Genomic DNA, 27,523 nt, shown 5'->3' with positions numbered 1-27,523 from the left:
GCCCAAACATGTTCCTGCATGACAATGCTCCTGTGCACAAAATTAAGTCTGTGAAGACATGGTTTGCCAAGGTTGGAGTGGAAGAACTCAAGTGTCCTGGACAGAGCCCTGACCTCAACCGTACTGAACACCTTTGGGATGAACTGGAAAGCCATCTGTGCCCCAGGCCACTTCACCCGACATCAGTGCCTGACCTCACTAATGCTCTTGTGGCTGAATGAGCACAAATCCCAACATAGTGTATGTTGGATATATAGAGTGTATGCATTCATTTTTTGTTTATTTTTCACTTGGTTGTACCTTCCGCAATAATTTTCTGTTGATGTAATATGGAGAGAATGAGGTAGGGGTGGCTCAGTGGTTAGGTCTCTGAGAAGGTTTAACAAGTTGGGATGTCTGAATGGGTGAGTTTTAATGCACTGCACTTGAAACCATGCCTTACACTTCCTGGTTTGGGGGTTCGAATCCTGCCTTTGCCCTGTGTATGTGGAGTTTGCATGTTCTCCACGTGCTTCGGGGCTTTACTTCGGGTACTCCGGTTTCCTGATCGGCATTTCCAAATTGTCCGTAGTGTGTGAATGTGTGTGATTGTGCCCTGTGATGGGTTGGCACTCCATCCAGGGTATCCCCTGCCTTGTGCCCAGAGTTCCCTGGGATGGATCGAAGGATGGATGGAAGCTTGCACTTGTATACATGACAATACTGTTTGTCTGCCTATCTATATCTATCTATATAGTAGAGAAGAAGCATATAATGGTGCTTAGAAATTAAATATCATTATATTGTATAAAGCTATTAACTACTAAATACAATTTAACAAAATTCACCCACCAAACTTGATTGCTTTCGTTATAATACTTAGGATGCAATAAGGGCTCATGGGCACTAGGGGGCCTCCGAGAGTTACTCCATGCGTACACTCTCTTAGAAACAAAGGTAGGCTTAGCCTTTCCTTGTCGCTGAGGTGTACTGCACCCTTAACTTTAGCTTTAACATGTATCTTCAACCTAGAAATGTAGATATAATGTACATAAAGTTATATAATTGGACTGTAATTACTTTAGAGTAAAGCTACACTTACAATTTCTAGTGAAGTTAGGCAGGACTGGACTGTTAAGATGCAAAAAGTGAAATCTGCTGGTACAGCCAGTCACAGTGCATAAAACAGAGTGAGTCACTGTTTAAATATTGGAAAGAGGCTTTCTGCACCATAGCCAAACCATAATCAGGCAATGCTCATAGCTGTCTGACTGGCAGAAGTGGAATTCAAAACCATTCCTCCACAGAGCTTAACTCCAGCCATTTGGCCACACTACCTCGTGTTCTAAGAAGAATTTAATCCACAGCCATGGGAGTGGTGACTAGGGCTGCCAAGAACAGGAGAATGAGAATTAAATCCATGTGTTTTGGGAACATTGTATATGGGAAGGTTGAAACCATAACCGGGTATGGTGCTGTTGATTTCGAAAAATGCTGCTCCTAATCTGATCTGGCATTCAGCTGGTGAGTAGGTCACATGAGGTTATAGAAGCTTTAGTAAAATCAACAGTCAAGTAGGCCTGTAATCATACTGCTAGTTATATGTTTTTCATGGTTCTTATTTTCTCAGCTCAATTTCTTAACTGAGTATACATGGGGTATTGTATGGAAACCTGTCCCTTCCTTCTTATATAAAGTCGGCATTTTGCATCCATAAGCAGCATCATCAGCATGAGAGAATCTATCAATTAATGCCAGAACAAAATTATCTACTACTGGTCGAGTGGTTTGGTGAAATCATAAGAAACTTGAGAAGAAAAAGCCAGTTCACCAATATGTACATCTTTCTTGCACCATGTAAAAAAAAAAGAAAGAAAGAAAGAAAAGAGAGAGAGAGAGAGAGAGAAAAAAAGCATGTGGTTTATCCAAATCGACAATGCTAAAGAATGACAGGGATTATGTAACCTTCTCTGACTCTCTGTGTTAGCCATTGTTCTCAATATATAACTATCATATGTGAAATGAAGTATTTTATTAAAACATATACATTAAGGGTGTGGTTAGAGTCATATTATGTAAGAATATGGTAAAACAATATTGGGTTATTTGGGGTTCTAGCATACATGCTACTGGTATTTTTCCATATTCATTTTTATTTTGTCCATATTTTTTCTCAGGTGCTAGAACCTCCAATTTAGAAAACAAAGCATACAGTGGTACCTTTAGAATTGTCTATATTTCTTATTATATAACAGCTAGCCCTGGTGTACCTAAACATCACTGAAATAGAACCTTTCAATGTGCAATGTAGCATAGGCTAAAAGTGTAAACAAGCAGAAATTCTGGAAGAGATGACAGAAAAAGTCATTTAAATATTTCAGTCTGGAAAGAATCACAAATCAATTTCTAAGGCCATGGGACTCCGGTAAACCACAGCGAGAGCCATTATCTCCAAATGGAGAAAAGTTGGAACGAGGGTGAATTTTACTGCATGTGGCCGGCCTACCAAAATTCCTCCAAAAGCACACTGACAACTCATCCAGGAAGTCCCAAAAGAACCCAGGCAAACATTTAAAAAAAAAAAACATCAGTCCTCGCTGGTAAAGACAGATCTCTGGTTATACAGTAGGAATCGTTGGGTTGCAGTTGTTGTTCCTAAAGTGGCACAACCAGTTATTCAATTTAGGGGAGCCTTTTTCACATGAGTGATGCAGGTTAGTTTTTTTTTTTTTTTAAGAAAGAAAATAATAATAATAATAATAATAATAATAATAATAATAATAATAATAATAATAATAATAAACGGTGCAACGTTCCCTTTAAGGTTGCCAACGGTTACGGCTTCCGTGTCAAAGAGGCGAATTGACGTCAATGGCAGTTTTGGATTGGTTTCGACCGTTTCCGGTGGAGCAGAGAAACTCGTTCGGCAGTGGAAGAGAGCATAATAACACGCTAAAGCTCTAGGTAAAATGAATTTAGTTTGATTCGAGAGGATTGGGAAGGTTGGATGTTGTCTTTTCTTGTTACAGTTTTAGCGCGGCGCAGTGTGACAGTAAACCGAGGTGTAACGACGCTCTGTTAATGAGGCCGAATGGCTAAGCAGCTAAATGCTAATAGCAGCTAAACCTGTGGAGAATGCTGCTCGCTCATTCCCAAATCTCTTCCCAGTTCTTATGGAAATACTGCACCAACGCAGGGTGTGAAATAATAATAACAACAATAATAGTAATATTAAAATTATAGTAATTATTATAATAATAATGGCTTGAGTGCACTACTGTCCAATCCGGAGCCGTTTGGGATTCGGCCAGTGTTATTTGTTTATGACACGAATATAAAGATGGCGTCGCTTCTGTGGGCCTAAAGCTGCATTAGATGCTAAATTGTAAATGTTCTGATTCCTGAAACAGCAGGATGTTGAAAGCCCATGTGACATGTTCAGGTTTCTTTCTGTGATCTGTAAAATATGATCCTTGTGATGCATTAGCATTCCTTAAAAACAGGACGACTTGGTCAGCTAGTCCTCCATGCTGGTCTGTTATTCATTTCTAGCTCGAACCTGTTCATTTTATCTGTGTATAAAGTGTATAAATACATACACACTTTCTTGTTGATCATCACTGTACGGATCAGGGTTGCTATTATTAATGTGGTAATTTAATATAATAATGAGTAAATGTGGGTCTGCTGGCTTTGTGTGGTGTAAATCAGATTATATTTATATTACATAAATGCATGAGCTACTATGAAAGATTATGGCGGTTAAGGCTCTGGGTTACTGATCGGAAGGTCGGGGGTTCAAGCCCCGTCACTGTTGGGCCCTTAACCCTCTCTGCTCCAGGGGCGCTGTATCATGGCTGACCCTGCGCCCTGGCTGGGGTGTGTGAAGAAAACAATTTCAGTGTGCTCTACTGTATATGTGACCAATAAAGATTCATTATCATTATCATCACAGTACTCGAATGATCTCATGTTTGACATCTTGATTTAAACCTGCTTTATTCAGATCTTGAATTTCGGGCCTACCAGGTTCTCATAGGTGTGTGATTTGAATAGTGTGGTTAGGAAATCTCAAAACAGTCCCTCCAGGATATTTTGCGATGGCAGCATTAGTCAATTAACGTGAAATCGAGCGAACTCTGCAGTACTTGCAGAAGTTTGTGTTTTTTTTTTCTAAATTACCACAGGTTTCCTGCAGATTTGGGCCAAGATGTGTCATGTGACATCATCACAACATGTACTCAGCCGAAGCCCTCTTCGATTCACGCGCGTCGAACATGAGTACAGCTAAAAAAGTCTCATTTACCAATAAAAATCACTGTGAAAGACCGTGCAAAACAATTTAGTGCAATTTAAATTCAAAATCAAGTAGTTTTCTGCCGGAAAACACAAAAAAAACACTCACAAATCACGCATCTCTGGCTACAACGATCACATCAAAAACCTCAGCAAAATCCTGTATGGACTGTCAAATACTTTTACAGTTTACAGTGTGCTATATGTGTTACGTTTGTGGACACCTGGTCTTCACACTCATAAATGGCTGCCACAAATTTGGAAGCACACAATTGTACAGAATGTCTTTGGCGGCTGTAGTATTACAGTTTCAACTTCATTGGATGTTGAACTTGAGTGTCCCGCACAGAGCCCTGACCTGAACACTATAATGAACTGGAGCCTCCTCACCCAACATCAGTGCCTGACCTTAACCTCACTAATGCTCTTGTAGCTGAATGATCACAAATCTCCACAGCCACGCTCCAGAATCTAGCAGAAAGCCTTCCCAGAAGTTTCGAGGTTATTATAATAATCTGGAATGGGATGTTCAAAAAGCACATATGGGTGTGATGGTCTGGCATCCACAAACCTTTGGCCATGTAGAGTGTTTTCAGGTTATTTCCAGCATTTTTGTGTTCTCAGATATAATGGCGTGTCATAGTTTAGCAGGACAGAGTTTTGTTTTTATGTGCCTATATGTTCAGGTTTCCCATATAAACAAATGGTAGAATGTTGAACACGCTCTGTACATGTTTAGATGGTCTTTGATTTGCTTTATGAGAAGCTGTGTTCAATTTGATAATAGCGAACACACTACTAGGGCTGCAACTATTGGATATATTAATATATCATTTATGATAAATTATGACAATTAGGATGACGATTTAAAAAAACAACAACACCACTTTAATTAACAAAAGAATTAATTAGTTACCAGTTACATCAAATATCTAAGACATTTTAATCCAAATTAAGACTTTGAAATGTTTGTAAGGTCATGTTTTAGAAATAGTTGATCACAAATTCAAGCCTTGCTGTCATTTACTTGTGTTCATTTCTGCGTTCTCTGTAATGTATGCAGCTGGAGCATGGTAGGAAGCCTGGAGCAGTACGAAACATTTCAGGTTACACCTAACATTGACATTTATTTTTGCCTTCAATGGCGCATCTAAAACAGATAACAGCAACTGAACATTGATTCATTTTCATAGCACTCCAAAACTACCAATGTTCTCATGCGTGTTTGATTAGGCCTGTAATGATAATTACGTTATTGACTTATCGTATGATATGTGGACATGACCTCAATATCGCCCATTGTGCTTGCATGCGTGTTTGTTTAAATAAGAGAATGTCACCAACATTTTAGCCATGCGCTCTGCTTCTCTCCTCTCGTTTGCTCTAGGGCTGTCAAATTAAACTTCGAACTTCAAATATTTGTTGAATTTAAGTTCAAATGCACATTTGTGCATTTAACATGGATTTTAATTAAAAATAGTGTTTAAAAAAAATGACACGCAAGATATTAATAAATGCTTTAAGAATGTTTTTTGAAGAAGAAAAATCTAGAAAGAATAGTCCTAGTGTTTGAAATAATCCAGTCCTAGTCAATAACGTCGGGGTGAACAGCGAATGAACAGCGCTAAACTGAAGAACTTTACTAGCAGGTTAATTAACTCACCCAAACGCATCCCATACACACATGAGATTAATCAGACATTTATACAACATAAACTTCGTAGTACTACCTGCTTCTGCACAAAATGACGTGAACTTGAACGTAATGCGCTAGGTAGAACGGTAAGTCATGTCGTGAATACGCTTTCTGTAACAACGCACTAAAACACGCACAATGAATAACTGAATCATAGAGTTCACAATATTGTATTACAGAAGTGAACTCACTGTAGTGTTGTTATTTCAGGAGATCAGGTTTTCACAACAAGGACAGTTCTCACGTGTTTTTGTTTTAGTTAATATATGAAATGTGTGATGATTAAAATGCTGTTGACTAATACTCGCCATTTTAGTCAGAGTAAAATTAAATATGACATGACACAATATCGATTAAATTAATAGGACATTTTCATCAGATGACAAAAACTGTCTGTGGCATAAAATGGTCTTAAAATGACAATAATATCGTTTATCGCAGTCATTTCTGAGACAATATATCATCCAGCAAAAGTATTTGTCATGACAGGCCTGTCCTTGATGACCATCTTGATGAGTTTGTTCCAGGTTCAGTAAGGTTGACGTAGCCAGCTGAATGTGATCAGTAGATAAAACCATCTGGATGTTTTAAGGAAAATATTTCACTGGCAGCACACTGTGTTAGAAAGTAGAACACAGTCTGGCAATGAGGCGATACCATATTATATCCATAAAAGTTACAGATGTTTTATTCAAGTGGTGAAAGTATCTTATTTATAAAATATTTATTGCGGTGCTAAACGCTCCCACAGGTTTCTTTACAATGATACATGTGCAGTATTATAACTGTGTAATATGGTTTGTAGGATGTTTGTGACTATTGGTGAGCTCTTTATTAGCTGTATCTCAATGTAAGCTGGCATTTTATCACTTTATAATGCATTCACTTGCTTTATTTTATTGTTACATTTAGTATTTTCTTGCTCTATTTTCTTCCGTCAGCATTAACCCGTACTTATCTCCCCTCCTTTTTGCCCCTAGATCCAGAGGTCTAAAAAGACACAGGTCAACATGGCATCAAGCAGTGAAGAGGAGAGGAGCCTGCGCGAGTGTGAGCTCTATGTACAGAAGCATAATATCCAGCAGCTGCTGAAAGACTGCATCGTGCAGCTGTGCACGGCGCGGCCTGAGAGGCCCATGGCTTTCCTCCGAGAGTACTTTGAGAGACTTGAAAAGGTCTGCTTGCTTGTATTGTTTTCGTTTACATTTTACAGTATTAAGCATTTTGACATTACAGTATAATGTTCACAAAGGCAAGTCCAGACTGGGACATACTCGCTCTGAAAGTTTTTTTTTTTATTTTTTAAATTGACTAGTTGATGATGTGATATGAATGGCGGGTGAAGTAATGGGTTTTAAGGAAGTGTTGCTGGATGATTTTTAAAAAAATTTAAAACCAATTTATATACATGTCAAACATTGCAATCTTTCATGTGCAAACAAATTCACAGCAAACAGTGTTTTGTTATAGTAAAAATAGAATTCAGTAAAATAAAGTTATATATGTTCAGGTCTATAAAATCTTGTAAATGCTTATAAAATTTATCCTAAGAATAAAAGCGCAAACAATCCGCAATCATTTTTAAGATTATTGCCTGTGATGGAGATTCTGTCAAAGGGGCAGTGTCTAAACTTTTTTTTAGTGGGCTAGGTATTTAATAATGTAGTTAACTGTTACACTACAATTGAATCTATAAAACTGCTTTATTTTATTGAACTGAACGTTGTATTTATTTATTTAATTTTTTATATTCATTATATACAAGCTAATTGAAGGACCAACGCTTCCCCCACATTTATTCACACACTGCTACTGGAAAATTGTGTACTTGTTTTCTAACCTTTGTCATGTGGATTGTTATTCTATGTTTGTGGTAATTTGCAAGTTATAGTAATGTCATTTCCCGCCGCAGGATGTTTGACGTGTGTGGCGAGGGGGGGAACCAAAACATGGACACATCCATGAAAGCATGTGTTTTGTTTGCTCTGTTACAGGCTTAAGTGGCTATCGGTACTGCTGTACTATAGTGAACTTTAAACATTCATGCAACAGTTTGGACTGAAATTGCAACACAAAAACAACAGCAGACAATAGTGTATAGCATTAGCAACAAGATAACCAGCAGACAATAGCAAGTATCATTAGCAACAATCTAGCCGGACAACCTTAGTGATAACTCTAATGTTGATTACCTATTCAAACCAGTGATTAGTATGGCCAATGTTATAGATTTAACCAAACACTTTGTCTGCAGTATATATTTCTGCATAAATATAATCTAAAACATCTTCAGATTTTCACTCAAGTCCTAAAAGTAAATCAAGAGAACCCAGATAAACAAATGAGACAAAGACATTGTACTTGGTCATTTATTTACTTGAAGAAAATGATCCAATATTGCATATCTGTGAGTGGCAAAAGTCTGTGAACTCTCTGTGAATGTGTATGTGAAGTATCTGGTGAGACTTGTGCAGCAATAACTGTAACTAAACATTTCCAGTAACTGTTGCTCAGTCCTGCACACCGGCTTGGAGGAATTTTAGCCCGTTCCTCAGTATAGAACAGCTTCAACTCTGAGATGTTGGTGGGTTTCCTCAATGAACTGCTTGCTTCAGGTTCTTCCACAACATTTCTATTGGATTAAGGTCAGGACTTTGACTTGGCCATTCCAAAACATTATTTTATTCTTCTTTAACCATTCTTTGGTAGAACGACTTGTGGATTTATGGCTGTAATCTACTGGCTGTAATCTACTGGCTTTACCTCCTACAGCCTCAGAAACTTGTACTTGTACAGCTGATGAAGGGCTTTTGTCCCAAACATGCTGTTTCTCTGGAAACTTTTTGCACTGTAGTTAACAATTACCATACCTAATATAAGAAAACTTAATATATACAAATGTACAGTCATTTAATGATCATTTGATGGTTCTTACCACATGATCTTTGTAGGAGGAGGCTAAGCAGTTGATTAACCAACAGAAGGCAAGCTCACGTTCAGACTCACGTGAGGATGAGGTTTCTCCTCCCATGAATCCGGTGGTAAAGGGCCGTAGGAGAAGAGGGGCCATCAGTGCTGAGGTCTACACTGAGGAGGATGCTGCCTCTTATGTGAGAAAGGTCAGCAGCCCTAAAGACTATTATTGGCACACCAGAACACTAGTAATCTTCAAAAGCACCCTTAAAAACATTATTATTTTCTGATATTTCACTACTCAATTTCTGCTTTTAAAGGTTATTCCTAAAGACTACAAAACCATGGCAGCCCTAGCCAAAGCTATTGAAAAGAATGTGCTTTTCTCACACTTGGATGACAATGAAAGAAGGTAGGAATTAATTATTATTTTTTTTTAATAAAATTTTTTAGAAGCAACATTAAGATTTTGTGGACGTAAGCCATTAACTGTTTCTCTTTCCACACCCCCCCCCACCTCTCCACAGTGATATATTTGATGCCATGTTTCCTGTCACTTACATAGCTGGAGAGACTGTTATTCAGCAGGGTTTGAAATTTACAGTTAAATCAAATTTAATAAAATGTATTCGTTTGTTTTTGTGTATGATCCTGAATGCAATTTTTTAAATCTCACTTCCGCAGGTGATGAAGGCGACAACTTCTACGTAATCGACCAGGGCGAAATGGACGTAAGCCTGTCTTTGGGTCACGTGACCTAAATATTATTTAATGTTGTGTGCATATAAAAATAGAGTTGAACAGAAATTTTACTTAGGAAATGTAAAACAAGTGAAGAAGTTCTGAAGCAAATTCCAATAGGTTCAGCACCCCTGTTGTTCGAACGGGACGTGGCTGCATGTTTAGCTCATATTAATGTTAATAAAGCCCTCAACTCAAAGGGCCCCTTACACAATTATTTCAGATATTACTTAATGAGCACACAGTACCACATATGTGGATAATATCTATGATAATACCTATCCCTAAAACATCAGGGGAAACACGACATGAAAATTTTAGACCAGTCGTATTGACTTCTCTCCTGGCAAATTGTATGGAAAGAATTGTAAATAAACATGTTATGTCTTCAGTGAGTAAGATTTTAGATCCATTGCGGTTTGCCTATAGAGCATACAGGGGTACAAAAGGTTCCACAATTACTTTAATTGATTTTATTGTAAAGCATGTCCAGGACTATAAATCTTATGCACAGGCACTTTTTATTGATTCCACCTCAGCTTTTAATACAATGCAGGTTCATTTGCTTCGATCACGTCTGTATAATGTGAATATAAATTCCGCTTTGGTGCATTGGGTCAAAGATTTCCTCACAGATAGACCACAATAAAATAAAATAATTAACAATGGCCCACAAAGTAGTGTTACAGTTGCCACCTCGTAATAACATTGACTATTTTCCTGACTATTAAATAATCTAATAAACTGTTATATAAGGTTATACATGACTGTTGTGCATGAACGTTTAATTTTGAACAATGCCTAGTATGTAGTAAATGTTCTTTCGGTTTGGGTTGTGGATTGGAATAGGTTTATGTGAACAATGAGTGGGCAACCAGCATCGGCGAAGGTGGCAGTTTTGGTGAATTGGCACTGATCTATGGTACTCCCCGCGCAGCCACTGTCCGAGCGAAGACCAACGTCAAACTGTGGGGCATCGACAGAGACAGCTACAGGAGAATACTGATGGTAATGAAATACAAGCTATAACTGATGAAGTGCTTTTCAATTTAGTGCTCAGTTTGTAAATTGCAAATTAACATGTATGTGTATTTTTAGGGAAGTACTCTGAGAAAGAGGAAGATGTATGAAGAGTTCCTTAGTAAAGTATCTATTCTCGGTAAGTGTTGCCTACCTTTCGACAGGGACGAAACAATAGTAACAGCAGAGGGCTTTGTTTGGTTTAAAACTGCATTTTTTTAAAAAAAAATACATTTCTGCTGTTATGTGTTTCACATAATGGAGTTTAATATAATCATTGTTTATTAATGCCCATTTTTCACTGTGGAATACTTTCTGATCAATATTTATTTTTTATTTAAATATTTTACAATTCTTGAAGTTTCTGGCTTTAATGGTCAGAATGTAGAGCTTGTATGTTTAATTTGAGCATGATCCTTCCTTACTGTTTTGTTTGCCATCATTCCTACAGTAAAACATGGTGGTGGTAGCATGTTGAGCGTTACCCTTGGTCTCTTCATAGTTTTACAGAGGCCCAGAAACCAAAAATCAGTGCAAGGTTTTTAAAAAAATTTAAAGGCAGTGGTGGGCTCTGGCCAGCTGCAATAAAAAAAAAAAAACGCACACACACACACACAAAAAAAAAACATGCTACATGTGTAAATGTTATGCATTTGCCAATATTTGATTGTGTGGATATTTTGGAAGTTTTAAAATATTGTAAACTCTCCTGAATGGTTTTTGCGAAGACAAAACATATAAAACATTTTGTGCCCAAGTGATAAAGTATGTCCCATTTTTAAAAAAAAAAAAAAAAAAAAAAAAAAAAAACAACCACATTTAAACACAGTCTGATAAAATGCCAAGCCGGATTTGAAGGCAGCATTATGTGCATGCTTCTCAGAAAAGGATTCCATACATCTGTTGAGCATTGAGAATTACTTTTTCTGAGACAGGTAAAGGTAAACAGTATTTTTTTTTTAAATACAGATCCTTAAATCATAAATGGTTACGTAGTTATTGTCATTTGAAAACTTTAATTGCAGCTTTAACATGTTTGAATGCTGTTGGTTCCCAGAGTCACTGGATAAATGGGAGCGTCTGACGGTGGCTGACGCTCTGGAGCCGGTGCAGTTCGAGGACAGCCAGAAGATTGTAGTACAGGGAGAACCTGGGGATGAGTTCTTCATCATACTAGAGGTGCCTGGGTGTTTCCATTCGTAAACTTGCAGTGATTTCCACCACATTTACATGTTACATCTCTGAAGCTTGTGTATGTTTTGCCAGGGATGTGCAGCTGTACTGCAGAGACGATCTGAGAATGAGGAGTTTGTAGAAGTGGGTCGCTTGGGACCTTCAGACTACTTTGGTGAGTACTTTTTTTAAAAATCCTCTGCAAGATCAATTACAGTACGTCTTTGGAGGTATTACGTTTCTCTGTAATTATAGCTTGGGTTCTCCATAGTAAGGCTCAGCTGTTTAAAGGTGTTATTGTTTCTCAGAAATTACAGTTTATCATTTATGAAATTACAGTTTTGCCAAAGCTCCATACATGATAGTTATCGGACAGAGTCAGACGTTTTTCAACTCTGGGAATCTGTAATTATCTCCTCATGGCAGTTTAAGCAACATCTCTTTCAGAGATAAACTATACACAGTGGACCATATTTAATTTTGGTCTTTTTTTTTTTTTTTTACATTTTTATTTTATCCAAATTTATTGTGCTTTACCCAGAATGATCATCTATTCGATATTATCTGTAATCATGTGCACTTCTTTGTGTATTCTAGGGGAGATTGCATTGCTAATGAATCGACCACGAGCCGCCACTGTAGTAGCCCGAGGCCCTCTGAAGTGCGTTAAGCTGGACCGACCACGTTTTGAACGAGTGCTTGGCCCCTGCTCAGACATCCTTAAACGCAACATCCAGCAGTACAACAGCTTTGTGTCACTGTCTGTCTGAACACATACAAAACTCTTTAATAGCAGGGTTCCACTCATGCAGTTGGCTTTTATTTCCTTTCTACTCTTCGTTTATTGCTCACCAATGTAAGCATACTTCATCTGCACTTGAACATTGCACTTGCTAAAAACAGCAAAATGGCATCTGTTCTGTCTCAGCATTGACATACTAGTGAGCAGACAATCAAAACTTACTGAAGATAAATCCACACAAAGCCTTTACTGGGCATCGTTTTTACATTTAACTATTTAAGACAAATGGAGGGGTGAGATTATATTTTTAAAAAGTCTATTCAAAAGACACGTTTTCATTTTAGTTTGCTTTGCTGTAGTTGAAGTCATTTTTTTAAGAGTAGTTTTGTAAAATACTAACTGAATTAGTAGGTATATTAAAAATACATAGTGAGAACTTTCCCTATCAAATTCATACACAGAAACTGTAAGCATGCTTTATAAAGCTTTGTGTCTTACCCCTACCGAAGTAACTATTTCTTGAAGATATACACATCAATAAGATTTCCTTTGTATGTTGCATCCCCTGAAGTGAAGGAATTATATACATGTATACACTCACCATCCATTTAAATAGGAATACCTATACACCTGCTCAGTTATGTAGTTAAACCAATCATTCAATCATGTGGCAGCAGCATAATGCATAAAATCATGCAGTTAGAGGTCAAGAGCTTTAGTTACAGTCTGTGTAAACTGTTACATGTTAAAAATCCCAGGAGATCAGCAGTTTCTGAAATACTCAAACCGGCACCAACAAACATACCATGGATAAAGTCACGGAAATCACACTTTTCCCCATTCTGATGTTTAATGTGAAAATTAACTGACACTCTTGAAGTGTATCTGCTTGATTTTATGCATTGTGCTGCTTCTACATGATTAGATAACAGCATGAATGAGCATGTGTGAATGAGTATACCGGTGCTCCTATTAAACTGGATTTTGTGTGTGTGTGTGTGTGTGTGTGTGTGTGTGTGTGTGTGTGTGTGTGTAAGTAAATATATATATATATATATATATATATATATATATATATATATATATATATATATATATATATATATATATATATATATATATATATATATATATATATATATATATATATAATCACAATTTTAGTAGTATGTTAGAGAATTTCTAACCATTATTTCACTGATCTTTCTAGGAATGATCGGTTACTTGCACCAGAGCTTTATTTGAATGAAAGTGATAGTTTCAGTGGGGTTCAGAGCCAGTGCCAAAATGCAGGTAACAACAAGAAGTCTTGTTTAAAATATTACAGTCCTAATTCCAGCCAAGAATATTTCCAGTTATCACATGAGCAATTAAGCAAAATGGCAAGATTTAATAAACTGTAAAACTCCAGTATTAGCAAAGCCATTTTCAGTAAGTTGTTCCATACTGTCATTTTTAATTTCACTGCATCTTATTTTCAAGTTTACTTTAGGAGCTTTGGGCCATATTAATTAATGTATACTTGCTTTTTTCTGAACTTCATGCAACAACACATTGTTTTGAGCAAAATATTTTTTGTGGTTTTGTGTTTGTAATGTAGATAAATTTCACAATTTCAATGCATAAAGGATGAAAATGATATGATGTTGAGTCAAATGAGAACCTTAAAATTGAGACATAAATTAGAATGGAAGCAAATTTGTTTCTAAAAGAATCCAGGTACTCTTGAACTGAATGGAGATTATATAGAAAAAATCTCACTTTTGTGACCCCTATTTGCGATAACTAAAAAAATAATAATAATTAAACAAGTTAAGGTTTTCATTTGACTCACCCTTGTATTTACAGGATAGCTGTTTTTAAAGTGCATAAAAGGAAGGTTCAGCCATAGAGAATGCCCAGTGCCCTCTGTCATCATTGTTACACTTTATTCCTTCACATTATATATTTATTAAATAGTATTTTATGCCCTAAGGTACCCAGAGTTTCTCACTCACCGTCCATATGATTCATCTATCTTTCTATGTATGACAATGTATATTAATCTAGCTTTGCCTGGCTTTTGTTACTAAAGATGCTATACTCTTGCTAGCCCAAACCATGAGCTGGTATCATGATACTTGTAGTCATTAGAACTTATCAGGTATCATAAACAGTGGACCATATGTTCTATTTCTTTAAAAAAAAAAAAAAAAAAATTATTTCACTTTTGCTTTGATTTCCAGTGTACCATCAATGAAATGGTGTTTTTTTTGTTGTTGTTTTTTTTGTTTTTTTTGGTATTGCTTGTCAATATGGCAGTTTAAGCAATAAAACATTGCTGAGACATGTTTGTATTAATCTTTTCTTTGTTGTCCTAATAGCCAGCACATACTCAATTCTAACTTTAGATCAAAAATACTTAATCATCCAGTGTTTAATCCTGTGCAGGGCAAATGGATGCATCATTAAAAGTGAGTCATAATGTATACCAACCACAAGGGGGCAGTCTTTGGTTTTTGCCTTTCTTATTGTCTGTTAAATCAGGAAAAACAACGAAGTGCTTCATATCCGGGTTTTGACACTGGTTTAGAGTACTGAACCTGGGTATGTTTTGAAGTGGAAAGTAAACATGGATAAAACTGGTCTCCACTGGAACTGAACTGCTTTGATTAATGTGTGGAATAAAGGAAAGCTTGCTAATGTGTAGAAATCTCATGTAAGCATTCCAAGAGCGCATAAGGACAGGGAAACCTTGACGAACACATTTTTATGTATCTTACAATGAAGCAGTATATTATTTCTTAACAAGGAAGTAATAAAGCAGTATAGTATTTCTTAACAAGAAAGAATTGAAGCAGTATAGTATTTCTTAACAAGGAAATACAGACCACAATCTTTTTGATTGTTTTGAAATTTTGCAGTCCAAATGGGTAAAATGCTTCATGTGGGACTTCATTAAAACTAGGGTTTAAGAACTGATTCAACTCACTTACTTTTCACTAATAGATTTATGAACAGCTTTTTATAAATTAGTTTTACATATTTGAAAAAAGAGGCATTTTTTGTTGTCACTAGGAACATGCTGCTGCCTGTTCCAAAAACTGCTTTCTACCTTCTACCTTTGACATTTATGTTGCAATAAAAATGCATACCACAAGTTGGAACAAAGTTTTGGCAAAGGAAGGGTTGCCTGTAAATAGTTTTTTCTGGCAGGTTTGAGATTTCACTCGAAAGCCGACAAGAAGCGAAGAGACAGCCAAGGATTATATGCTTGCTTGCCGTCTGGACCGAAAGCCACAAATCCAATCTCTTTTAGACATTTTAATGGCATATATTTTTCTCTGGGGAAATCAACCTCTTCACTGCTCTCTGTCCTGTCTTTCTCTCTCCCTAATGAGTATTTGTTTAAAATGTTGCAGAAAAAAAGCAGATAATCAGGGGAATGTTTGAAAGTTCCATGCAAACATGTGTTTCCCTGAAAAGTACATCACAAATCCCACAGCCGTTTCTCAGGAACATGATGTCGTCTGTCAATTTTACGATTCTGAAAACAGCTTCCCCCACAGTAAAGTGTCCATTGTGCAACAATTTGGTACAATATGTGCACATCTACAAATAGTGTTTGTTCACTTACCCATTTCCCCACCATAGGTGACTGTGATGAAATTAAATATAAAAGGTTTTGCTCAGACAGACCAGAATCACGAGGAACATCCATGAGTCAGTGATCCAGTGTTTTTTTTTTCTCCATAATTCCTTGGCTTGATCCCTCTGTTCTTTATCACACATGTCTTAATCCATCTCCTGTATTTGCCCTGGCCTCTCTGTTTACATCTACCAGATTATTCCATAAAGTCTATGATCCTTTTTTTTTTTTTTTTTTTTTTAAATATATATACATGTTTCCTTTTTTTTCTCTTGTCATCATCCATCACCTGCTATTTTGTGGTTTCGCTCTGTAGCTGCACTGGAGGCCTCCATGAAGTCTGTGACCACCACCTTGGCTTCCCCAAGCTTCTTCACACATCTACTCACAGACTTGACCACACGTTCCAGTCTCCGATCAAGAGCCTGTAGATGGTGCTCAGTCAAAATGGGTCTAAGTGGATCTCGATCCAAAGACTCTCTCATCAAATCACTGAGACGATACTCTGGTTGCATCAACAGCTGCAGCCGCAGCAACGTTGAGCGCTTGATTCTGAAAGAGAATAGATACCACAAGAATAATCAAAGGAAGGTTAAAGCAGTTAATAACATGAGAGATATTATGTTCATTCACTGAAATGTTTTCAAGTGTTGCTATCCTTCATTTATTTTCTTTCTGGATGAATAATATTTTTGTTCAGGTCAAAACCTTCGAAACAAAAAATGTACACTTTTTTTTAATTATTATTTTTTGTTTTATTGTGCAAGTTTGGCTATTGATGATTTGTTTAAATAATTTTTTGGTAAAATATGATAAATATGATATCAGTGATAAAAAAAAAAAAGACCATTTGAAAACAAACATAAAACACAAAGGTGATTGTAGTCACTGTCATTTTGTTACTCACACCTCTGCACCTGGCATAAAGAAGCTCCACAAATATCCTTGTGTGACCATTAACATAACTATTATTTGGATTGCACAAACTTGTGGAGTCTATGCTAGCTCAAGTGGGGGGACCAATAAAATTCTCTGCAATTCATGTAAATATTTTCAAGATTTTACTTTTCTCTCAAGTTGTTAATATATTTGTAATGAAAATAGTTGTATTCAATTAGACACTTTATATTTGTGTTTTTAAAGATAAGGTGTCAAAAGTTGAGGTTTGAAGTTGAGGTGTAAAAAATATTTTGGCCAAAACCAAAAAATTGTTTATTTTTTAAAATTTTTTATTTTTTTGCTGTTTGCCAGAATTCTGCCATAGAGCCCTCCAATGGGTTTTCCTTCACTCCCTTTTCTCAGTAATTATTTATGAAGTGTATATGCTGTAACTGTACAGGAAATACATACATGCAGCACTGGGTCAGTGGTGCCAGAATTGACATTTCATCGTAGGAGTGCCTTCCAAACCTGTGACACAAGCAAATATAAGTGGTTGGATTGAAAGAAAAAGAAAAAAAAAAACGCACCAATAAATTTACTGTGAATAAAAGCATACCCTCTCGCATTGTCAAGGTGAAGCAGAAAACCTTCATCACCAAATTTGGTAAAAATTTCATAGTGGTGCCGGTCCATGTTTCCTAAAATAAAAAAGCAAAATAGAAAACAACATTATGTCCTTTACATGCTTCACAGACTATTATTTGCACACTATGTCTTGAAAAAAGTTGGATAACCCAACATACTGTATATTGTTATGAATGTCTTGTAGTAGTAATAGCTAATGATAAGACATTAGGTACAGTGCAGTCGAATACTAGCTGTAGTTAGTCATGCATCTAAATCTTGGGTAGCACTGAACAAGTTGTGTTTACATACCTGTAAGGAAGTCAAATATGGCCATGTCAATGATATTCAGTAGTCTATTTCCAGAGCTGTAGGGGTATAGTCTTTTGATGGTGTCACAGTATGATGGATTTACTTCCCATCTAAAATAATAAGACAGATGTCAAATTTGTGGCAACAGTTTGGGGAAGGCATACATATGATTGTGATGGTCAGGTGTCCACAAACAAATTTAGAATCCCCCTCTACCCAGTTTGATCATTTGTCAATTCCCACCCACCAACCAATCAGGTAGGGTGAAGGCTAACATGTGCTTCATCTGAGATCTTTTCTTTTGTATCACTCGGGAGCCAAGTTAGAATTAATAAATAGGTATAATAAATAATATAAATAGGTCAACCCATCAAACCCAGCTTTCACTTTCAAATATGTGAATTCACTATTTTCATCCACTGATTACTATGTTTGCAGTCCTTGAATAATTTCTTTATATTAATGTCAGGATTAAGCATAGTGACGGGTTTTCCCAAAGTCTTGCATCTTCAGCTTAATTACTTAGGGTTCAATCCATTAAAACCATAAACTATTAGGTAAGCTATCACTCCCAAATATGTCACTCCACGTTTTATATCCCACATTAGCAGTCCTTGATTTATTTCTTTATTAATCATCAGAATTAAGCATACTCCTCTTTTCCAGTAAAGGTATAAGAGCGGATCCAGGGGCTGGGGATGGAAATGCGGGGTGCTACACTCAATCCAGGTAGGTAGGCTGACATGGATCCTTCCAGAAGGTCTGGATGCCCACACACTGCATATTCAGTCTTACACACGTACAAACACTTGGCAAAGAAGCATGTGTTGTTAGCTGACGAGGAAAGAAAGAAGTAAATTCTAAATTAAACTAAAATAGAATATACATTTTTATATACAAGATACAAGATTCTTGTCAACAACAGGGTTGCTGTCTATATTGTTTCACAGATTAGGTATCTTTGGCTAAAAGTATAAGAGAAATAGCAAATGCGTATTTATCATTTCTGTGCGAATGCAAGAACTTGCCTGGCGAGGTGAAGAAGACACTACGGAGCTCCTCGTTGTAGGTGGTGTACAATACCTCACCTGTGACATTAATGAGTCTCCCAACGACAGGTGGAACTCTCCGGAAATCAAGGACTCTGAGCAGGACAGATTACACAACAATATTTTAGTGGATGAAAAAAGACAAATAAAATTTTGGCTGAATTTTTTTTTAAAGCAGTGGAATTATAAGATGTGAATTTATCTACTTGCATGCAGTATAATAAAGGTATTAAAAAGAGGGTAGTTAAAAATGAAAGCTAAGTCATTGGAAATCATTTTCAAAAAACAATCTGACAATTACTTATTATCTAATTCTATCACATTTCATATGGCTAAACGACTAACATGCTTGTTCCCTTGAACAGTAACTAGTGACTCAATGAACTAATTTGGCATGAATTCTATATGCCACATCACATGCATATTTTCTTTCACCTGAGATATATATTTTTTATTCAGTAATGACTACATTTTATAATAAAAGCACTCTTATATTCAATGTAATGTGTATGTTTCATCTTCATATTTTCCCTTCACTGTGAAACTCTGGTGCAGAAATATTGCTAAGATAAGAAATATAATGTCACTACGCAATGCAGAACAACTACTTCATGCTTTTGCCACCTCTAGGTCGAATTATTGTAATGCCGGCTGTTCCTGTAGGTGCATAAACAAGCTTCAGTTAGTCAAGAATGCAGCTGCAAGAGTCCTAACTAGAATCAGAAGATATGACCACATCACTATTTATCTACACCGCATTGGCTCTCAATCAAATTTTGCAACTGATTATAAAATACTACATTTGACCTATAAAGCACTGAATGGTCTCACACCCGAAGTAAGTGTACAAACTTTTGGTGATGATCCGCCACGCCTACTTTGATCAAAAGTTGCTCGCAATTTTTTCTACAGTACCTCAAATAGTGAAGGCTACAGCAGGGGGCAGAGCTTTCTCTCTTAGCACTACAAATGCTATGATAGCTTTAGGACTGTAGTTGCCATAAACAGTTTTGCACTCAAGTCTCCATCAGTGAACAGCTGATAACTTCAACAAAGTAGACTTCGTGTTAAAACTATAATGAATTCCCTGGTTACACAATTGCACTTTTTGACCATGTAGTACACAGTTATAGAAGGAAATTATTTATAATTGCACTATCCGGTGTCACCCAGATGAGGATGGGTTCCCTTCTAGGTCTGGTTCTTCTAAAAGTTTTCTCCTCATATTGTCTGAGGGAGTATTTCCTTGCCACCGTTTCCTCTTTCTTGCTCATTAGGGATAAATATACACATTTAAAATTTATATCCTGAATTTATATATTTCTGTAAAGCTGCCTTTTGACAATGTCCATTGTTAAAAGAGCTATACAAATAAAATTGAAATGAATTGAATTGAAAATGTATTTATTTACTTGCAGCTTTAAGAAACAATTCCTCCCTCTTTGGTAATTTTAAGTGTGCGTGGGTGACACAGCAATTATGCAGCTTTAGTATTTAAGACTGCCACACCCTGAGGAGGATCTGAGGCATAGATTACACAGTGAGACAGGTAAACATTCATTATAGATTAGACTCTTTTTAATAAACACTTATTTTAGTGTCTTAGGGACTTTGCCAGCCAAATTAGTATCTTTTTGTTTTTAATTAACTGGAGCTCAGAAGGGATAGATAAGTACGGTTGTATTTATGTATAGAGTCAAATATTATGCTTGATTGTTAATTTGAATGATCTTTCAAAGCAACAACAAAAAACAAGTATCAAACCTGTCCAGGTGGAAAGAGGCAATTTCTGCATTGTGTCTCTGGAAGTCAACAAAATAAAAGAAGTCCTTGGGTGTCTCTTCATGTCGTTCCTGTCTGAAAACCAGTCATTTACAGTTTCTTACATTATAAAATCACACATCAAGTATACATTATTTGATCTTTTTACTTTTAGGCTTACCTCATAGGTTTGAACATAGCTTTCCCAAAGTCTTGCAATTTCAGTGCAAGTTTCAGGTGATGGCCACTTGGCTTAACCACTGTGGGGATGAGTAAAGGAGATCATTATTTTTTGTCACACCTTTATTATATATTAAGGTCGTTTATTGTTATCCAGTATAAGGTATTTTTGTTCTATGCAAAGTGTCCTATCTAAGCATATTCACATAGTGAGTCGCATACATACTTATTTTTCCTTTCTGCACATAGCTGACTGCATTGGCATAATGCATAACAGAACAAATGTTAGAGGTTTAAATTTCTCTTTATGGCCTGGGAGTGATAGCTTAATTACATAGGGCTGGGTTTTATTTAAACTGGTGGTTGGTATGCCCTGTTCTTTGCTTTTGTCTGAGGTTGTAGCATTCCTTGTCTCCAAATGAAACTGCACTGTTTTTAACCTCCTTTTAGTATTTTATATCATATCATATCATATCATATCATATCATATCATATCATATCATATCAACAGTTTACAACCATGCTTCACATCAAGAAACTCAGGAACTGGTGCAAATCAGGAGTTCAAAGTCAAGTACAACATGTTGAATCCCAAGAGAAATAGTATAAAGGCAATGAATGCCCCAGGCAAAAATATTAATGTATAAAACTGTTAATGTGTTAATGTGTAAAATCAATGTGTCTCTGTTGTTAGTCATGTTAGCTCATTTTTGTAAATGATTAGACATTTAAATTTTATCCCACTGTAGGTGTGTGTGTGATTTTAATTTGGTAGAATGTGTTTGTGAAGCTACACTATCTACAATTCCAGGGCTGAATAAGTCCTTTCTCTAGGGCAAGTGTTTTTCACTTGGCGGTTGTTTGTAACTTTTAGGTTACTGTGCCCCAGCCAGTAGCTGCGATAAAAGGACACAGTGCCATAATCTCATTCTTTCGAAACTCAGCAGCTATTTGCTCTACACCATCACCTTTAAAGGATTTTATTTTCTGTTTCTTTTATTTGCCTCTGGGTTACAAATTCTTATTTTTAGACTAAACAAAGGAAAGAGTAATTTCTTGTTGCAAGATGAGCTGTTGATTTTTGTAACATTAGAGTCTCTTAAGGCAAAACTGAGAAGACAAAAGCACTGCTAGTTAGAGCAGGTTAGCTGATTTCTGCTGCCAAATATTATTGAAGTCTCCCTGTCAGGTTATAGCTGAACAGAAAGAGCTAAAAACTTACCTTGCGAGCAGTCACATGCTCCCTTTAAAGCTTTTTCATCTTGAGTGTAATCTAAAATATTTGAAGACATCAATTAGACTTTTAAGTCTTAATAATTTTAGATATCATACAGAGATTAAATGCACTGGAATCTTGTCTGAATTTTTGTAGGTTTTCAGAAACCCATCGTGTTATTTTAAGGACCATTATTTTCAGGTACACTAGATCTATAATTTATATTTGCTCAGAGTACTACATTATTTCATGGTAATTAGTAATTATGTTGACACTACCATTCAAAAGTTCAGAATTGTTGGAAAAGTTTGGAATCAAAGTTAATATGAACTCCATTTTGTTTCAAATACAGCTTGATTTTAATAAGTATTGTAATAAAATGATCGCAATAAGTATTTGCCCAATCCCGATTTCTTTTGTTTTTATGTATATCTCATATTAAATTGTTTTAGATCTTCAAACAAAATACAACATACAACAAAGGCAACCTGAGTAAACACACAATACAGTTTTAATTTATTTATGTTTTATTTAAGCAAAAAAGTTAGCTATCACCTAGCACCAATGTGAAAAACTAATTGCCCCCTTAAACTTAAAATCAGTTTGAGCCAACTTTAGCAGCAATAACTGCAACCAAACACTTCCGATAACTGGAGATCAGTCTTTCACTTACTTCTAGTACTAGAATTTACTCCTATGCTTTGGATCATTGTCTTGCTGCATAATCTATTTGTGCTTGAGTTTCAATTTACGGACTGACGATTGGAAATTCTCCTTTAGGATTATCTGGTATAGAGCAGAATTCATGTTTCCTTCAATTATTGCAAGTTGCCCAGGCCATGAATCAGCAAAGCATCCCCACACCATCACAATACCTCCACCATACTTGACCATAGGCATGATGTTCTTTTTGTGGAATTCTAGGTTTGGTTTATGCCAGACGTAAAGGAACCCCTGTCTTCCAAACAGTTCCACTTTCAACTCATCAGTCCACAGAACATTCTCCCAAAAGGCTTGAGGATCATCAAGGTGTGTTTTGGCAAAATTCATATGAGAATTAATGTTCTTCTGTGTTAGCATCACCACGCCATTCTTCCATGGATGCCATTTTTGCCCAGTGTCTTTCTGATAGTGGAGTCATGAACAGTGACCTTTATTGATGCAAGAGAGGCCTGTAGGTCCTTTGAGGCGTAGCTTTATAACTCTTTCCAGACTGATGTATTTCACCTTCTTCTTCATCATTTCTGGAATTTGTTTCAACTTTGGCATAATGTGTAACTGGGTAAGACCTTTTAACCAACTTCATGCTGTTGAAAAAGCTCTATTTAACCATTGATTTGATTGAACAGGATTGGCAGTAATCAGGCCTGGTTGTGTCTAGTCCAGCTGAACCCCATTATGAATGCAGTTTCATAGATTTGGGGAATTAGTAACTATGGGGGGGGAATACATTTTCACACAGGCCCAGCTGGTATTGGATAACATTTTTGTTGCATCAATAAATAACATTATCATTTTAAAAACTGTATTTTGTTTTTACTCAGGTTGCCTTTGTTTTATCTTAGATTTTGTTTTAATTTCTGAAACAGTTAATTATGAGATATACACAAAAACAGAAGAAATCAGGATGGGGCAAATACTTTTTTACAGTACTGTACATTTCCCATCATTTGTAAAAAGCCATAAAGCATTATGTGAATAAATATGTCAATATGAAACTTAATCTTCTTCTTTTTTTTGAAGGGCAGTAATCAACTCGAGGTGTGGACATTAAGGACAAATTATTATATAAAGGTAAAAAGAAATAAATACTAAACAAAAGCATTGTTGTGTCTGGTTTATGTTATATATACACATATGTATATATATACCTTCTACTAGATTGTATAAGATTTGTGAATAGAATAATGTCATGATATATGTATAAATGCATAGTGAATAGTATCATGACATGATTTTTGTCATGATATATGACAAGTGATTCAGAACTTTTGACTGGTAGTGTACTCAAATGTCCATTATGGGTTATCAATCATCAATATTTTAGCAATGGACAAATAACCACCTGCTCCAATGATAGTGGCACTATGCATATCTTGCAGTAGCTTATCAATGTTTTGGTCATCTCTGGAATACAGTGCATAACGGTTGATCCCCAAATGGAATTGCAGCCAGCTAGAATCAGGATCAAAGTTTACAGGTTGCTCTGGCAATGAGATGTTCGATGCTGCTGCGGCCTCAATGTAGAACTTCTGCTGTCTGTGGAGAAGATATTTTAGCTTATATATGCTAACTTTTAAAAAATACCAATGTATATAGTTTTTGCAATGTTTGTGTTGGTGTAAATCTTTGTTGGTGTAAACCCAATATTTGAAAGATATCAGGAAGGGCATTACTACTACAGGAATTTATTTTAATCTGCAATTTTCCAAGACAATATTGGAAATTGTCAGGATAATATCGTAGATTATCTGATGCAAGTAAATCTTCCCTGGCAGAATAGTTTTTATTTAGAAGTTTTTATTAAGCATTTATTAACGATTGTTTTCAGGGACATTCTGGATGCTATGCTCATAAAAAAGTTATTTTTTCACCTTTTTGTTTTACACACATTTGGATGTCCATGACCATAGTAATGTCTTGGTTCTTTGGTGATTTACAACATGGAGGGTATATAATCAAGCTGTTTTCTGGCAGACCTTGCACCATTGCCTCAAATTATTGATCCATCTGGCTACAAATATTTGCTAACTGGCCCAAAAATCTGTCAACGTGACATCTCTAAATATGTTGCCTTTTTTTTCTACACACAAGCTGAGAGTCATAAGTGTGCATGCATCAAACCACCGTAAACAGTCAGGATCATCAATTATCAAACCTACTTTAGCACATTTACAAGCTAGGTATACATTCTAGGTATACATTCACTCTTTTTCCAGATGAGACCTGGATATGGTGAGCTAGTTGAATTTAGCTAAGATGTTGACTTCCTCACCAAACAGTGAACACAAAAATTTACAAATAATTCTGTGACTGGCCATGAGTTCTCAACAAGTTGCTTTTTGGGTGCTTCAGGGAACTCTTGCAATCAGTACAGCTGACCTCAATCCACAAATCACAGGCTACAGTTTGCTCAAAACAATCTAAATTAGTTTTTCATTGGTTGGCAAAGCTAAACAACCAAAACATAAGAAAACTTTTGACAGCTAACCATATGAACTTCCATCAAATATCATTTAAATAATTTTCCCATTGTCAGAGTATGTTGGACTTCCTTCACTTTTGAAATAGAATCTGCAAAATGCTCCTATGGACTTATTTGGCTCATTTCACACATTTAACATATACAAATTTGGAAAAATTTGGATTTTTAAGTAAAATGCTTTGGGTATTAAATATTTCAATACGTAAATATTTCAATGTTTGAACATATATTTTAATTGCATTTTGAAATGAAATTTATTAATATATCCGCCGTACCCTGAAAGATGGTCCTTTATGTTAAGGTGTAACTGGATGTAATACATATTTTAGCATTTTAAAAAGGCATCATGCCTTCAGTGTTACTCTTTTGAGGATCATGTTCCAGGCACTATGGTGTGTTTATTTAGATTGCAGCCAGAGTTGTTGGTTTAGCAGTCACCTTACTTTACCTTGCAACATTCATCCCCCACCCGGAACTGCCAATTATATTCATTTTCTTTCAGAGGACAGACAAAAGTATAACATCATTATACAAGTCAAATGAAGCATAACTAAATGATATAATTGTCTATTATATATGTATTGTGGTGCTGTGGCAACTGATGTCTGAAAGAATGAACCCAAGTAACATATGCTTATATTTGCAATATGCATGTCTCTATTAATGCTCCTTATCTATAATAGTTAATAATCTACAGTCTTCATAATATTGTACGGTCAAAAACAATGCAGCATGTTTGGGGCCAAAAGTTAAATTTTCACTTTGTTAACACTGGGTAAATTCTTAATTTGCACTCACCTCTCCCAGCGGGTCACTTTCCTCCTGTAATATTCCATGAGCTCCTCTTCTTCAAGCAATATCTCATCCGGAGTTAGCTCTGGCAGATGAATATTATACAGTGGATGGCTAAAGAGCCGCTTCAGCTTGGATCCTTTTTGAGAGACAAGGTAGGAACTCAATGTCTTTTTGTGAGGGACCTGTTCAGTATAGCCAACACTACCATTAACCCCAATGCAGTTACAGCCACCCCTGGAATAGTCATACCAGGCTCTCAGCCTGGGAAGCAGAACAAAGTAGACATCAACTGTCAGAATGATGATGAAGGTGATGGCCAACAGGAACCGGTCCCTCTTCATTCTTGCCATTAGTGGGGAAGATGAGCTCAGAACAGCCTCACTTGATCGAGATGGTCACAGTTGTTGAGAAGGTCTTGTAGTTCTCCAGCATGCTGAGTTATATGAATTTATAGGACTTCTAATTCTTCCAGTCTTTCAGATACATCTGTTGCTTTGTCCTTTAATGCGGCCCCTCCAGCATACATACACAGAATTGTTCCCCTGTGGTTTTGGGCTCAGGTCGACGGAGATAGAGCCAACACATGTTTGTGTGTGTGTGCGTGTGTGTGTGTGTGTGTATCTCTGTTTAGTGGCTGACTAAGACCATGCCCTTCTGCTCTCTTCTGACTGGAGCACAGGAGCAGCATGCTACTCTTGCTTCTTGGCAAAGCTCCAGCTGCACCTTCCCATTTCCCATGTAGACGGAGTCTCTGGTCAAAGACACATGCGGTCACAGACTGTGTGTAAATGACAGACACGGAGAAAGAGGAAGCATCCAAACATGCATAAGAGGCAGCAGAAAAAAGCAGATGTGTGATCCTCATGTTTTACTTGTGAAATGATGAGAATAGTGTTCTGTTTCTCCTCTGATTTAAGCACTGGCTGGAGAGGAAGAGCTTAATGTGGCATTTTAACAGAATTCTGGAGAACTGGGTGGGAAACGCAGAAAGCATTTCCCAGCGTGCATCTGTGTTGCTCCTTCCATGATATTTTTGAACATATTTTGTGTGTGTGTGTGTGTGTGTGTGTGTGTGTGTGTGTGTGTGTGTGTGGGTAGGAGAGAAGGGTGAAGGGTGCTGCAATGAAATTTCTGAGGTCCTGTTTCATTTAAAAGAATAGTTTCTGTCATGTTTCTAAGAGAAAAACACCAAGGCACACAGGGCTCAAGACAGGAAAGACTAACTTAAGTACTATATATTTAACCACTGAAAAACACAGGTTTTCAGTGTTTCTTAAATTGTAGGTTTTAAAGAAAAAAAACAATGTCTTC

At 36.4% G+C, this 27,523-nt stretch overlaps 2 protein-coding genes across 2 annotated transcripts; one reads left to right on the top strand and one right to left on the bottom strand.

The window, feature by feature from the left end:
* Positions 1–2,803: 2,803 nt before the first annotated feature.
* prkar1ab (protein kinase, cAMP-dependent, regulatory, type I, alpha (tissue specific extinguisher 1) b) lies at positions 2,804–12,746 on the top strand. Its single transcript, XM_017483822.3, has 11 exons — positions 2,804–2,943; positions 6,952–7,146; positions 8,923–9,090; positions 9,205–9,296; positions 9,412–9,473; positions 9,569–9,615; positions 10,475–10,633; positions 10,724–10,784; positions 11,703–11,824; positions 11,912–11,993; positions 12,416–12,746. Exons 2-11 carry the CDS (start codon positions 6,982–6,984, stop codon positions 12,586–12,588), a joined length of 1,131 nt encoding a protein of 376 aa, XP_017339311.1. The 5' UTR covers positions 2,804–2,943; positions 6,952–6,981; the 3' UTR covers positions 12,589–12,746.
* Positions 12,747–14,742: 1,996 nt separating this feature from the next.
* On the bottom strand, positions 14,743–27,058 carry fam20a (FAM20A golgi associated secretory pathway pseudokinase). The gene is made up of 11 exons (XM_017483821.3): positions 26,216–27,058; positions 24,278–24,471; positions 22,219–22,269; positions 20,998–21,076; positions 20,820–20,912; positions 19,035–19,150; positions 18,660–18,840; positions 18,007–18,116; positions 17,687–17,768; positions 17,539–17,598; positions 14,743–16,740 (listed from the first exon to the last, which is right to left on the bottom strand). Exons 1-11 carry the CDS (start codon positions 26,560–26,562, stop codon positions 16,467–16,469), a joined length of 1,587 nt encoding a protein of 528 aa, XP_017339310.1. The 5' UTR covers positions 26,563–27,058; the 3' UTR covers positions 14,743–16,466.
* Between the last annotated feature and the right edge of the window lie 465 nt (positions 27,059–27,523).

This window comes from Ictalurus punctatus, chromosome 13 (assembly GCF_001660625.3).
Source record: "Ictalurus punctatus breed USDA103 chromosome 13, Coco_2.0, whole genome shotgun sequence".
In the NCBI taxonomy this organism is placed as follows: Eukaryota; Metazoa; Chordata; class Actinopteri; order Siluriformes; family Ictaluridae; genus Ictalurus; species Ictalurus punctatus.
This window is presented reverse-complemented; position numbering and strand designations above follow the sequence as displayed.

Excerpts from the sequence above, each read along its gene's own strand:
- prkar1ab (XM_017483822.3), top strand. The coding sequence starts at position 6,982 with ATGGCATCAAGCAGTGAAGAGGAGAGGAGCCTGCGCGAGTGTGAGCTC. Across the intron at positions 7,147-8,922 it reads ACTTTGAGAGACTTGAAAAG|GAGGAGGCTAAGCAGTTGAT; the intron begins GTCTGCTTGCTT and ends TGATCTTTGTAG. Across the intron at positions 9,297-9,411 it reads TTGGATGACAATGAAAGAAG|TGATATATTTGATGCCATGT; the intron begins GTAGGAATTAAT and ends ACCTCTCCACAG.
- fam20a (XM_017483821.3), bottom strand. The coding sequence starts at position 26,562 with ATGGCAAGAATGAAGAGGGACCGGTTCCTGTTGGCCATCACCTTCATC. Across the intron at positions 24,472-26,215 it reads AAAGTGACCCGCTGGGAGAG|ACAGCAGAAGTTCTACATTG; the intron begins GTGAGTGCAAAT and ends TCTTCTCCACAG. Across the intron at positions 16,741-17,538 it reads CCACTGACCCAGTGCTGCAT|AATCAAGCGCTCAACGTTGC; the intron begins GTATGTATTTCC and ends ATTCTCTTTCAG.